Here is a 15,286-nt window from a genome sequence, read left to right on the forward strand (position 1 = left end):
CTAACAGTAGAAAGGGTTTGAAATTTGAAAAGTTGTTTTAGACACAAGCAGTAACTTGAGTAATTATCTTTTCACAAACCACAACCCGAATGGAGTAAGAGAAATGGACAATTTGGGGAAAGAAGGACTTTTCATACCTTATGGAGATGAACTGCTGGGCCATTCTGGTATCAGACCATTTTCACCACAAATCTAGATACACATACACAGAAAAGGGTAGACATATGGAACAGGAAAACTCTTCACATGATAAAAGTTACAGTTAGGTCATGGTGGATACAAAAATCATTTTATTGATGCATTCCAAAAGAGAATTCAGCCAAATTCATGGGTTTTTATTTTGTATATTTTAATTTTCATGTGAGAAACAAGCCAAATGTTTTACTGTTTTAACCCATCTCTAAACAAATATACTTATAAAAAGATCAGCTTTCACAATGTTAAATGTTTTTGAAGTGATCTATTTAATGCATGAAATAGCCCAGAAACAGAACAATCATATTTGCCTTGGTCTCTAACAACAAAGCACTGGACATGGTTGTTTTTCTTCCCCTTCTCTAAATAGGAGCATATTCAATAGAAATTGAAATGAGGAGAGAACTTCAGGATTTGATAAAAATCCCAGAGTCTCATACAACATTCCTATACGACATCTCATAGCGATAATACTTCTTGATACTGATGGATATGCTATTGATATTTAGTGATAAGATACTTTTTTCTTTCAGTTATTTGGCAAACAGTAAACCCACAAAAACGAACATCTAAAAAATTTCTAAAGAAATAGTTTGCCAAAATAAGGTTAACAGGTGGTTTACCCTTTCCTTTGTGTTTTTGTTCTTAACTCCTGGATATTTGCAAACATGTCATCTGGAAGAACCTTTCTCCTAATCAATGGGTGCAGGATAACCTCTACTAGTGATTGCAAACAACTATATCAGTGGAAACTTTCCTAAGGTAGCTTCCAATATTTGAGGCATTCTAGTTCCCTGGGGAAAGATGTCTGGTGGAGGCAACACAGTTTCCCCTCAGTCCTTGGAGTAGGAAGACTATACCCAGGATCACTGGGGGCAGGGAAACAGGCTAGGATTCGTGACCTGACCAGCAGTGCCAGGAATTGAATAGCGGTTTCCCCTCAAGTGCCACATACGGTCCTTGTCCGGTAGCCCCGGCCTAATGAAAACTGATCCAATGGGGTCCAGTTCCGTTATGACCAAAGCCTTCAAACACCCAGAGGCTTTGCTTAACCGGTGAAGCTGGGACTTGAGGACAGGTGGAGGGTCAATGCTAAGGTTAAGGTAGAGCTAAAAGTTTTCTCCAGGCTCTGTGGAGATTAACTTCTGTGTACAGGTAACAGCACCTGAGAAGCTAATCACCCAAACTCCAAGGGGAATAATCATCATTTGTCTTTAACAACAGAAAACCCATCTCAAGTGTAAAGGCAGGTTTCCTCGCTGAAGAAACACCGTCACCAAGGTTTTCCACTCTCAAGTGTGATGCCTTAGTGCTTCTGGTTTGAATCGAGGTGGTGGATGAGGGTGGCCAGCAGGAGGGTGGAGGGGAAAGTTGTGCTTGTCTATTCAAAACCACTGTCAATGCTCAATCTGAAGGGGAATTGTACTTTATCAACTGTGAGAATTCCTTACAGTGAGAAAGTAAGCGCAACAACAACAAAAAATTCAGGGCAAAAAAATCCTCAGAAGCCATTAGTAGTATGGGTTTACTGGACAATGTTTAGGAAACACTAAGATCAAAAAGTGACATTGACATTAACCGTGTATAATCTGTTACACATAAGAAAGCATAAATATACAGTAAATACGTTTATGTAGACTCAGCATACTATGTACACACTGGAACTGCCTTGAAACAGAGCAGTAATTCCTCTAGTATGTCATCAGCTTAAAGCAGTTTTTACTATACAACTGGTTCAAGGTAACGGATGCTGAAAACATGTTAACACTATGCAGATATCCATACATTTGTTCTTGAAAATACACATTATGAGAAACAAAGACCATAACTAAATAGTACTTCTACCTCCAAATATCTTCTTTTACATAAATATGCACAAGTCCATTCTTTAATGGTGTTCTGCAGCCTCACTGTCCACTGCATTTCCATGCTGACACCTTGGCTGTTTCATGACAGGCACTGAATAGTCACAAACGTGGTTCTGCACTTCTTCCACTGATTCAACTCAGTGCACTCCTGCCCTCGCAGTTTAGAGTAAAAATTAAAGTATAAATAACACCCAGACACGCTTAGGGACCCCTCTTTCACAAGTTATTTGCAACCAATACTGTCAAAGCAGCGAACTGTGGTGCATCAGTGTGCAGGAGCGTATAGCAGCTTTGTGCACTTTTGCAAAACAACAACAACAAAAAAGACCAATAAAAGGAGCGGGTTTTTACTGATTAGCCCTGTCTGTAGCTAGGAAGACACTGTGTTGCTCCTGAGCCCTTTCTGTTAACTTTCTTTTCTTCTTCTTGTTTTTCTTGTCCTTTGTTTTTGATGTTCTCTTCCCTGCAGAAGGAAGAAAGAGAGAAAAAAGGAATTAAGTGTTGGTAAGGTCCCTGCAGACTGAGTGATAGGAAAAACAATAGATGTTATAGGTACCAGCCCAAACCCTAGGTGGAAAAGAGGGCCTGTGAAAAAGCCACCTCGGAGGGAGACCAGAGTGAGAGGGTGTTTTTCAATTAGAAACACAGTTCATTCATTCAGTAGTATTTATTGAGCGCTTACTATGTGCAGAGCACTGTACTAAGCGCTTGGAATGTACAAATTGGCAACAGAAAGAGACAGTCCCTGCCCATTGATGGGCTTACAGTCTAATCAGGGGAGACAGCCAAAAACAATAGCAATAAATAGAATCAAGGGGATGTACATCTCATTAACAAAATAAATAAGGTAATAAAAATATATACAAATGAGCAAATGAGCACAGTGCTGAGGGGAGGGGAAAGGAGAAGGGGAGGAGCGGGGTGGGGGGAGGGGGCTTAGCTGAGGGGAGGTGAAGTTGGGGGTAGAGAGGCAGCAGAGGGAGAATGGGAAGCTCAGTCTGGGAAGGCCTCTTGGAGGAGGTGAGCTCTCAGTAGGGCTTTGAAGAGGGGAAGAGAGTTTGGCAGAGGTGAGGAGGGAGGGCATTCCAGGACAGCGGGAGGACGTGGCCCAGGGGTCGACGGTGGTATAGGTGAGAACGGGGGACGGTGAGAAGGTGGGCAGCAGAGGAGCAGTCCGTGCAGGGTGGGCAGTGGAAAGAGATAAGGGAGGAGAGGTAGGAGGGGGCAAGGTGACAGAAAGCCATGTAGCCTAGAGTGAGAAGTTTTTGTTTCATGCGGAAGTTGATAGGCAAACACTGGAGGTTTTTAAGAAGAGGAGTGACATGCCCAGAGCATTTCTACAGGAAGATGAGCCGGGCAGCGGAGTGAAGAATAGACTGGAGCGGGGAGAGACAGAAGGAAGGGAGATCAGAGAGAAGGCTGACACAGTAATGCAGCCAGAATATTATAAGAGACTGTACCAGTTAGATAGCCGTTTGGGTGGAGAGGAAAAGGTGGATCTTGGCGATATTATAAAGGTGAGACCAGCAGGTTTTGGTGACAGATTGGATGTGTGGGGTGAACGAGAGAGCCGAGTCAAAGATGACACCCAGGTTGCGGGCTTGAGAGACGGGAAGGATGGTCGTACCGTCCACAGTGATAGGGAACTCAGGAAGAGGACAGGGCTTGAGAGGGAAGATAAGGAGCTCAGTTTTGGATATGTTGAGTTTTAGGTGGCGGGCAGACATCCAGGTAGAGACCAGACATCCAGGTAGAGACGTCCTGGAGGCAGGAGGAGATAAGAGCCTGAAGGGAGGGGGAGAGGGGCAGAGATGTAGATTTGTGTGTCATCTGCATAGAGATGATAGTTGAAGCCATGAGAGTGAATGAGTTCACCGAGGGAGTGAGTGTAGATGGAGAACAGAAGAGGGCCAAGAACTGACGAGAAGATGAGATGAGATCTCACAGTAAGATGAGAAGCAGCGTGGCTCAGTGGAAAAGAGCACGGGCTTTGGAGTCAGAGGTCATGGGTTCGAACCCCGGCTCTGCCACTTGTCAGCTGTGTGACTTTGGGCAAGTCACTTCACTTCTCGGTGCCTCAGTTACCTCATCTGTAAAATGGGGATTAAGACTGTGAGCCCCACGCGGGACAACCTGATTCCCCTTTGTCTACCCCAGCGCTTAGAACAGTGCTCGGCACATAGTAAGCGCTTAACAAATACCAAAATTATTAACTGACCCTTGAAGAACCCCAAAAGTTAGAGGATGGGAGGGGGAGGAGGACTCCGCGAAGGAGACTGAGAATGACCGACCAGAGAGATAAGAGGAGAACCAGGAGAGGACGGAGTCCATGAAGCCAAGGTGAGATAAGGTGTGGAGGAGAAGGGGATGGTCAACAATGTCAAAGGCAGCAGAGAGGTCAAGGAGGATTAGAATGAAGAAGGAGCCATCGGATTTGGCAAGAAGGAGGTCAGGGGTGACCTTTGAGAGAGCAGTCTCGGTAGAGTGGAGGGGACGGAAGCCAGATTGGAGGGGGTCCAGGAGAGAATAGAGTTAAGGAATTCTAGGCAGCGAATGTAGACGACTCGTTCTAGGAGCTTGGAAAGGAAGGGTAGTAGGGAGAGGGTTTTTTTAGGATGGGAAAGACATGGGCATGTTTGAAGGCAGAGTTCAAATCTATTGTTATGCTGAGTCAGTCAGTTGCATTTATTGAGCACTTATTCTGTACTGAGTGCTTGAGAGAGTACAATATAACAGACACATTCCCTGCCCACAGTGAGCTTACAGTCTAGAGGAGAAAGACATTAATATAAAATAAATTAATTACAAATATGTATCTAAGTGCTATGGGGCTGAAAGGGGATGAAAAAAGGGGCAAGTCAGTGTGGCACACAAGAAAGTTGAAGTAAAGGAAAAGAAGGCTTGTCAAGGAAGGCCTAATATGCCTATTAGTGAGCAATAATAATAATAATAATTAAGGCACTTGTTAAGTACTTATTATGTGCCAAACACTATTCTAAGCACTGGGGTAGATACAAGTTAATCAGGTTGGATATAGTCCCTGTCCCACATGGGGCTCAAACTGTTAAACCCCATTTTACAGATGAGGTAACTAAGGCACAGAGAAATGAACTGACTTGCCCATAGTCACACAGCAGACAAGTGGCGGAGTCGGGGTTAGAACCCAGCTCCTACTGACTCCCCAGGCCTTGCTTTATCTACTAAGCCACGTTGCTTCCCATAAGACATCTCAGAGAGCTACCCAGTCATTAAACAATTTCCTAAATTAGAAGGCTAATTAATAATAATAATAATGATATTTGTTAAGTGTTTTCTACATGTCACGCACTATATTACTAACACTGGATAAAATGGTGGGATACGGTCCCTGTCCCACTAGGAGGGAGAACAGTTATGTAATGCCCATTTTACAGATGAGGAAAATGAGGCATTGAGAAATTAAATGACTTGCTCAATATTTCACAGCAGGCAAGTGGTGGTGCACAGTTGAAATCCAGGACTTCTGACCCCCAAGACCCTGTTTTTTCCATTAGGTCACAAAAAAAGGCAATTAAAAAGAGCTCAAAAAGCTACAAAACCTCTATTTGTCATGCAGATTAACTTTGCCGAGGTTTATCAATGCCAGTTCCTTGTAAAAAAAAAAAATTATTTTAGTGGAATTTCTTAAGCACTTACCCTGTGCCCAGGCACTGTTCTAAGATCTGAGGTAGATACAAGGTAATCAGGATAGACACAGTCCATGTTCTACATGAAGCTCACAGTCTTAATCCCTATTTTACAGATGGGGTAACTGAGATGCATAGAGGTGAAGTAACTTGCCCAAGGTCACAGAGACAAGCATCAGAGTGGAGACTAGAACCCAGGTCCTCTGACTCTCAGGTCTGTGCACTATCCACTAGACCATGCAGCTTCTCCAGTTCATCACTACTGGGGCCCTTGACACCCCACCTCACTTTCTATTGAATCCATCATATCATCAGGCTAAGGGAACAGAAGAATCGCCTGCAGCAGCTTCATTCAGAATCCCTCCCCAATCCAAGCAGAGAATCAAAATGAAAGCCAAAGTATGCTAAATGTCCTTTAGGCCTACTGCCTGATTCTTATTAGACTGTCCCTGATTGCTTTCAGGCCCTGGGGCCAAGGACCACTGCTCATTTTTCATGGCTCAGCCTGACCCTTGCAAGAAGGGACAACAGCTCTGAATCCTAATTCCAGCTCCAGGACTAACTCTTTCAGAAAAGCAGCGTGGCTCAGTGGAAAGAGCATGGGCTTTGGAGTCAGAGGTCATGGGTTCGAATCCCGGCTCGGCCACTTGTCAGCTGTGTGAATTTGGGCAAGTCACTTAACTTCTTGGTGCCTCAGTTACCTCATCTGTAAAATGGGGATTAAGATTGTGAGCCCCAAGTGGGACAACCTGATTCCCCTGTGTCTACCCCAGCACTTAGAACAGTGCTCGGCACATAGTAAGTGCTTAACAAATACCAACATTTATTCACTCATATCCTGAGCATCCATTTCTGGTGGTGACATTTTCTCCCCCAATGCCCTAAATGCTCGCATCTCCCACTACACTGAGAAGCAGAGTGACTTTTAGGAAAGAACATGAGCTTGATAGTCACAGCTCTAATTCTAGCTCTGCCACTTGCCTGCTGTGACCTTGGGCAAGTCACTTCACTTCTCTGTAACTTAGTTTCCTCATTTGCAAAATGAGGAACCATTATCTGATCTCTGTGCAATTTAAACTGCGAGCCCCATGTGGATGGACTATGGTCAATTGGATTATTCTAGATTAACTCCAGCACTTAGTACAGTGCTTGATTTCCTTTCCTAAGTCCCCATTTCCCCAATTCCTTCTCCTTTGTGTGTCATCCTTGCACTTGGATTTGTTCCCTTTATTCCCCCCATCCTTAGCCCTGCAGCAATTATATGCATATCATCATCATCATCAATCCAAGTGCTCAATAAATACAATTGAATGAATGAATATTTACTGAGGAATTACTGTGTGCAGAGCACTGTACTAAGCACTTGGGAGAGAACATTACAACAGACTTGGTAGACCCAATCCCTGCCCACAACAAATTTACAGAGAAGCGGTATAGTGTATTCTCCCAAGTCCTTAGAGAAGCAGCATGTGTAGTGGATAGAACATGAGCCTAGGAGTCAGAAAGCAGTGGGTTCTAATCCCAGATTCACCACATGTCTGCTGGGTGACCTTGGACAACTCACTTCACTTCTTTGGGCCTCAGTTAGCTCAGCTGTAAAATGGGGATTGAGACTGTGAACCCTTTGTGGGACAGGGACTGTGGCCAACCCAATTTGCTTGTACCCACCCCAGTGCTTAGTACAGTGGTTGCACATAATAAGGCCATAACAAATATTATCATTATTACTTAGTATAGTGCTCTGCATATAGTAAGTGCTCAATATATAAAATTGACAGATTGACATATTGCCAACATTTAATAAATGCCACAATTATTATTACTACACACTCATCTGTGCTTTTGATGGTATGTTTTAAGTGCTTACTCTGTGCTAGGCACTGTAATAAATCCTGGGGTAGATAAAAGATAATCAGGATGGACACAATCCACATCCCACACAGGACTCAATCTTCATCCTTACTTTTTTACAGATGAGGCAACTGAGGCAAAGAGAAGTTAAGTAATTTGCCCAAGGTCACCCAGCAGGTAAGTGGAGGGGTCATAATTAGAACCCAGGTCCTCCAATTCCCAAGTCTCCTGCTTCTTTTCCCTCCTCACAAACAATTTTCCCTTGATCTTGATATTCCTGCCTCTGACCCATGAGTCATGCTTTTCCCTCCACCTGGAATGTTCTCACCAGCACCTTTCAATTTAGACAGAATACATCCTTATCCAACTACAGAATCCATCAAAAAAAAATAATAAAGCCACCTCCTCTGGGAAGCATTCCCTGATTGATCCTCCAACACTCAGGTTTTGCCACTGCATTAACCAACTTGGACACTTATTGGTTTATTCACCCAAGTGTTGTTTTAGATTTTCTCTCACTTGCTTAATGAATGTAGGGAAGCAGCATGACCTGGTGGAAAAAACAGTGGCCTGGGAGTCAGAGAACCTGGGTTCTAATTCTGACTCTGTCACTTACTTGCTGTGTGATCTTGGGAAAAACAATTAACTTCTCTGTGCCTCAGGTTCCTCAACTGTCAAATGGGGACTCGATACCTGCTCTCCCTCCTACTTAGACTGGGAGCCCCATGTGGGACAGGGACTGTGTCTGGACTTAATTAACTTATAACTATCCCTGTGCTTAGAACAGTGCTTGACAAACAGTAAGTGCTTAACAAATAATAATAGCAATAATAACAATTACAACAATGTGCTTTGTCTTCCACTAGAATATAGCACACACACACAAGCCTGAGATCAAGGAGTGTGTCTTGGGTTTCTTGAGAATGTCTTTCAAGGGTATTGTGCTCCTCATAGCAGACTCTCAAGTATTTTTTGCTGATAATGAGTGTATATAAAAAAGGGAATATCAAGAATAAACAAGTCAAACAAACTGTCCCTTAGGCTGATAACAGAATAGCTATAGATTCCTATAAATTCTGACATAATTTAGATCATTCAGGCATATCCCATCCTGCCTTGCAACACTGGGACCAGGGTGTACAGTGAAACAGGAGACAGAGGAGCTGAACTCAGGGCTTGGAGTTGGAAAGAAAACTGCTCAAACAGAAGAGAAGCAAGGATGATGATGATGCAGTAGTTGAGCTGGGATAGCAGAGAAGCAGTGTGGCTCAGTGGAAAGAGCACAGGCTTTGGAGTCAGAGGTGATGGGTTCAAATCCCTGCTCGGCCAAATGTCAGCTGTGTGACTTTGGGCAAGTCACTTAACTTCTCGGTGCCTCAGTTACCTCATCTGTAAAATGGGGATTAAGACTGTGAGCCCCACGTGCGACAACCTGATTCCGCTGTGTCTACCCCAGTGCTTAGAAGAGTGCTCGGCACATAGTAAGCGCTTAACAAATACCAACATTATTATTATTATTATATGACTTGGATCGGCATTCAAGGAGTTTGGATGGAGAGGAAGGGATGGATCCTAGAGATGTGGGAAAAAAAAGAGAACAGCAGGACTTGGTGATTATGTGGGTTGAAACAGAAAGAAGAGTCAAGGATAATGCCAAGGTTATGGGCTTGAAAGATAAGGAGGAAGGTGGTGTTGTCAACTGTGATGGGAAAGTTAGGAAGAGAAGAAGATTTAAGAGGAAAGATATCAACATGTGTAAAACCGAACTCAAGATGCTAGTGGGATATCCATGTATAGAGATGTCCTGGAGGGAGGAAGGTATTTGGGATTGCAAAGAAGGAGAGAGGGTGGGGATAGGGAGATAGATTTGGGAGCCATCCATTTGGAGGTGGTGTTTACGTTTTTTGGGGATTTTGGAGGGTATTTGTTAGGTGCTGTGTGTCAAGAACTCTTCTAAATTCTGGGGTGGATACAGATTAACCAGCCAAATAGAGTCCCTGCCCCACTATGGTGCTCATCGTATAAGGGAGAACAGGTATTCAGTCCTGATTTTGAAGTTGAGGAAACTGAGCACAGAGAAATTAAGTGACTTGCTCATGGTCACACAGCAAGCAAGTGGCATAGCTGATATTAGTTAATCATTTATTGAGTGCTTACTGTGTGCAGAGCACTGTACTAAAGTGCTTGGGAGAGTACAATATAACACTAAGCAGACACATTCTCTGCCCCCAGTGAGCTTAGGACCCAGTTCCTCTGCCTCCCAGGCCATGTTTTATATAAGTAGGCCATGCTATAGTTGAAGCCAAGAAGGCAGATGATACACCTGGATTGAAATTACTCCTCACTCTAGGCTTCAAGGCTCTCCATCACCTTGCCCCTTCCTACCTCTCCTCCCTTCTCTCTTTCTACCGCCCACCCCGCACGCTCCACTCCTCTGCCGCCCACCTCCTCACCGTCCCTCGGTCTCGCCTATCCCGCCGTCGACCCCTGGGTCACGTCCTCCCGCGGTCCTGGAACGCCCTCCCTCCTCACCTCCGCCAAACTGATTCTCTTTCCCTCTTCAAAACCCTACTTAAAAATCACCTCCTCCAAGAGGCGTTCCCAGACTGAGCTCCTCTTCCCCCTCTACTCCCTCTGCCATCCCCCCTTTACGTCTCCGCAGCTAAAGCCTCATTTTCCCCTTTTCCCTCTGCTCCTCCACCTCTCCCTTCCCATCCCCACAGCACTGTACTCGTCCGCTCAACTGTATATATTTTCGTTACCCTATTTATTTTGTTAATGAATTGTACATCACCTTGATTCTATTTAGTTGCCATTGTTTTTACGAGATGTTCTTCCCCTTGACGCTGTTTATTGCCATTGTTCTTGTCTGTCCGTCTCCCCCAATTAGACTGTAAGCCCGTCAAAAGGCAGGGACTGTCTCTATCTGTTGCCGACTTGTTCATCCCAAGCGCTTAGTACAGTGCTCTGCACATAGTAAGCGCTCAATAAATACTATTGAATGAATGAAATTGAAAGGGACCAAGAATTGAGGCTTAAGGGACATTCACAATTAGGGGAATAAGAGGTAGGAAATGAATGCAAAATAGCCAAGAAGGAGCAACCAGAGAGGAAGGAAAAGAATTAGTGGAGGACTCTTGTAAGAGAAACTAAGATAAGTCAATGTCTAGATTAGTGTTAATCACTTATGCACCAACTACTGAAGTAAATACAAGAGAAATAGTTTGGATATATTCCTTGTTGCTCTCCTTGTTCCTCTCCTTGTCCTTACTCATTCCTATTATATATTTGGCAATTTGTGTTGTCTTGTATCACTCAGATTGTAAACTCAAGAACATGTTTTATTTCTTTTGTATGTACCTGGTACACTGTTCAACACATTAGGTGCTCCAAAAGTGCTGTTAATAATAATAATAATAATAATGTTGGTATTTGTTAAATGCTTACTATGTGCAGAGCACTGTTCTAAGTGCTGGGGTAGACACAGGGGAATCAGGTTGTCCCACGAGGGGCTCACAATCTTAATCCCCATTTTACAGATGAGGTAACTGAGGCACAGAGAAGTGAAGTGACTTGCCCACAGTCACACGGCTGACAAGTGGCAGAGCTGGGACTCGAACCCATGACCTCTGACTCCAAAGCCCATGCTCTTTCCACTGAGCCACGCTGCTGTTTATGACAGTGGTCCGCATTCCCAGACTAAATGCAACCTAATCCATTTGCTGCAGATCAATAACTCTGGACTTTCAGTTTAGTTGGATTTATACTAACAATAATAATAATAATAATTGTGGTATTTATTAAGCACTTTCTATGTGCCACGCACTGTCCTAAGCACTGGGATGGATACAAGCAAATCAAGTTGGACACAGTCCCTGTCCCACATGGGGCTCATTTATAGATAAGGAAACTGAGGCACAGAAAAGTGAAGTGACTTGCCCAAGGTTACACAGACAAGTGGTGGAGCTAGGATTAGAACCCATGACCTTCTGACTCCCTGGTCTATGCATATCCACTATGTCATGCTGCTTCCCCATTTATGAAAAAAAGGAGCAAACAAAAACTTAACCCTTCCCCTGAACTACCCTTGGTCTGGGGTTAGAAATATTCATTTCAGTTATTCCCTACTAACATTTTAGTATGACTTGGCCAAGATACCCACTATTGGACTTAAATCACCAACATCATTCCCTTCTTTGGCTGATTTAAGAACTTCATAATGGCAACTGCTTTCCTTACAACTCTTAGCTGTGGCATTTCAAAGACATTAGTAGATGCATCCCTTACTATTCTGTCCATGTTAATAATGATTAACATTATCATTAGTTAAAATCTAAGTCTGCACACTGTTTCTGCACAGAAACCAGGAAACAAAAATCTTTGGTCCTATCTTCCCCCCAGGAACTAATTTCTGGGGCCAATCAAGTAGCATTCAGTAGCATGGGCAACAGCGGGATGGGAAAGAGTTGAAGGTAGATAATCAAGTGATCAAAACATTGGTCAAAAACAACAGCAGAGGCTCAAGTGTTTACTGCTTGGAAGAAGGCAATGGTAAACCACTTACTACATATCTATACCAAAAAACTCTATGGATACACACTGCAGAATGACTTTCTGATAGTAAATGGGATGTTCTGAAGAGGTTGTGTCCATGGAGTTGCTGCGGGTCAGAAACAACTCAAAACCATTTGAAGAAGAATTGGGAGGAGGAGGTTATTAAAATGCCACAGCTTTGCTAATCAGGGAGCCTGATTAGAGAAGCAGCATGATTTAGTGGAATGAGCACAGGCATGGACATTAGGAGCCCTGGGTTGTAATGGTTGTAAGGAGGCTCCATCACTTGCCTGTTGTGTAATCTTGGGCAAGTCATTTAACTTCTCCATGCCTCAATTTTCTCATCTGTAAACTCAAACCAATCATATTTATTGAGTATAAAATGGGTATTAAATACATTTCCCCTGCCCCTTGACTATGAGCTTCGAATGAGGTAGGAAGTCTCTCCCACTTGATTATCTTGAATCTACCCCAGCACTTAGAACAGTGCTAGGCACATAATGAACACTAAAGTATTAATCCATCATATTTATTGAGTGCTTACTGTGTGTGTAGAGCACTATAGTGAGCTCTTGGGAGAGTACAATGTAATAGAGTTGGTAGACATTCCCTGCCCACAGTAAGCTTACAGTATAGAGGGATGACCTTATAGTCTAGAGTCTAAATGCCAGTTATTACTACTAATATTATTAGATCCCCCTGGATTAATGAATCTCTAGCCACTAAAATAGTATTGGTGGGTCACTGAGTTTTATTGTGTTCATTCATTCAGTTCTATTTATTGAGCACTTACTGAATGCAGAGCACTGCACAAGCACTTAGGAGAATACGAAATAACAATAAACAGACACATCCCCTGCCCACAGAGAGCTGTCTTACTTCTAAGAAGCAGTTGGTTATAGTTCCAGGAAAAGATATTGTTTAAAGTGATCATTTTTAATCATCAAATCTAAAGGAATAAAAGAGTTCCCTACTTAAAAGGGTGACATGAGCAATTGCCTCAAGCCTTATCTAACAAATTTTAATTAGTCAAATCTTTCTGGTTTCTTTTTAAATATTATTTTTAAAATTAGACAATGAGGGTTTGGATCATTTCCAGAAAAAGTTAAAACTTAGTTGAGCACAAAAATGTAATGCCATATATTTGATTTGAGGTAAGTGTTCACTTACCTAGAATAAACTCCTCCTTTATTAGCCCCCCTCCCCACAAAACTTACTCTTTAATTTTTAATATGACTTACATTAAAATAATGTGAACATGATTGTGTTCCCATATTAAATGATAAGGGTCCTTGGCTTTAACTTCTGCTTCTGATTAAAGTCTGGCAATAATGCTAAAATGGCATTTTGCCATCTTTAAATCTAGTTAATCCTACCCAATGAAATGTCAGTCCAACTGAGCATTAATCAGAGCAGCCTTATAGCTACAACTATTTAGTAACACTAGATCTAATGACGACAAAGCTAATAAGGTCAGAGAGATGGCACTTGCCACAGAATGATGTATTTAAAACAAAATGGTTTCAGTTACAAACGTTCTCAAATTGTCTAAGAAAAATACATTTAACACCATGGGAGAGGACAAACCATGTTTAAGTAGTTGCTAGCTGTATTTTTCTTTTTAATCATAGGACTTAGGATGTTAAAAGAGAAAGAAACAAAAAATAAACCAGAACACCAGAGAGCTTCTTTGAACGGCATGTTGAAAAATAGGGGCTTTTTTTTTGGAAATTAGTGCTATTGTCACTTGAGTACAGACTAATCTGTTTCTCAAAATCTGAACAATAAAAATGCTTTTGTATCATTTTTCCACATTCAAAGCATTTTCATCATGATGAGTTGGAAATAAGATTGCCTTAAATTAGCTGTGCATTAGTCTTACATTAATCTAAATTATGCAACCTTTCCAATGACCTGAACAGTGCTCCGGAAGCCAGAGCATAATTTATAACCTTGTATCTAACTCATTTTTATGCCATTTTTGCCTTACATGAGCAAATAATCTGTAGACTGAGAAAATGTTGTGATCAGATCACCATTACACTTTCGCTGGACAAAAGTTCACATAATGTTCCTGATTATTTTGGTCTTTTGTGGACCTATTAATTCTACTAAAGTAGAATTACTACTTTCTACTTAGAAGAAAGGCCATGAGGATCTATCATTGGGAAGGAAGGCATAACAGAAATTTCAAATCAGCCCATCTCCCACTCATTTGGATTTCTGGGCAGGGAGCTCTTCTACCAATTCCGTTATAGCTTACTCTCCCAAGAGCTTAGTACAGCGGTCTGCACGCCATAAGCGCTCAGTAAATAGAGTTGATTGATTTCACCACTTGAATTTTCCCACATCGTGAGACCCATTTCTCTACTAGGATGCATTTTCAGTGCACTAAGTTGGTCTGGTTGGCCAACCTTTCTCTTCTCCCATCCAACCTTTCTTCTTTCCCTCCCCAAAGCTCCAATAACTCTCTGAATTTGGCACAGAAATAGGAGGAGACTGATTCATTGCCGCATAGTAGCTCAAGACTCACTTCCTGAGGGCTGGGGCCATACAGCAGGGCCAAGCAGAATGACCTTGGGGCCATCTCTGGCTTATATCATGATTAGAAAATGGATGTTTTTTGGAATGAAAAAGAGAAACGAAACCTGGTCTTTGTTTCCAAGCAAATACAGTTATGTGAGTGAGCTCCCAACGTCTCCTACATAAAGTCAGTCTCTTGGATCAGAGAAACCTGTGGGCATGTGAACTGACCCTGAAATAAGCTCCATCTCCATCTATCTGGATGCCTAACATACCCATCCAATATGGACTGCATTAGCAGTTAAATGCCTTTTACTCTACATAGGTTTAGTCAAGACAGAGTTCCTGGTGAAATATCTGTCACTGGATTGGAAACTGAATGAAGCAATCTATGGGTCAGTTTATAACCTTTTCTTTATCAAACTAGAATTAAAATGAGTATTACTGAATAGAATATTGAAACCATTACTCTCGTGTGAGAAAATAGACACACATCCCTGACCATAGAGCAATTTATGGCAGATATAGATTAGAGCACATTGATAAATTATATGCATCAATATAGACTCTGGAGGCAGGGAAAAGATGAGTTCAAAAAGAAAGAGTTGGGCAGCCAATATCACAGCCTCT

At 42.4% G+C, this 15,286-nt stretch overlaps 1 protein-coding gene across 1 annotated transcript in view; it reads right to left on the reverse strand.

Moving 5' to 3' along the window:
* Positions 1–272: 272 nt before the first annotated feature.
* RSPO2 (R-spondin 2) overlaps positions 273–15,286 on the reverse strand; it is a 186,671-nt gene continuing 171,657 nt past the window's right edge. Inside the window, exon 5 of the mRNA XM_029062185.2 lies at positions 273–2,526. Coding sequence (XP_028918018.1) covers positions 2,411–2,526 — 116 coding nt within the window. The 3' untranslated portion in view covers positions 273–2,410. The remainder of the gene's footprint in view (positions 2,527–15,286) is intronic.

Source organism: Ornithorhynchus anatinus, chromosome 4 (genome assembly GCF_004115215.2).
Source record: "Ornithorhynchus anatinus isolate Pmale09 chromosome 4, mOrnAna1.pri.v4, whole genome shotgun sequence".
Classification (NCBI taxonomy): Eukaryota; Metazoa; Chordata; class Mammalia; order Monotremata; family Ornithorhynchidae; genus Ornithorhynchus; species Ornithorhynchus anatinus.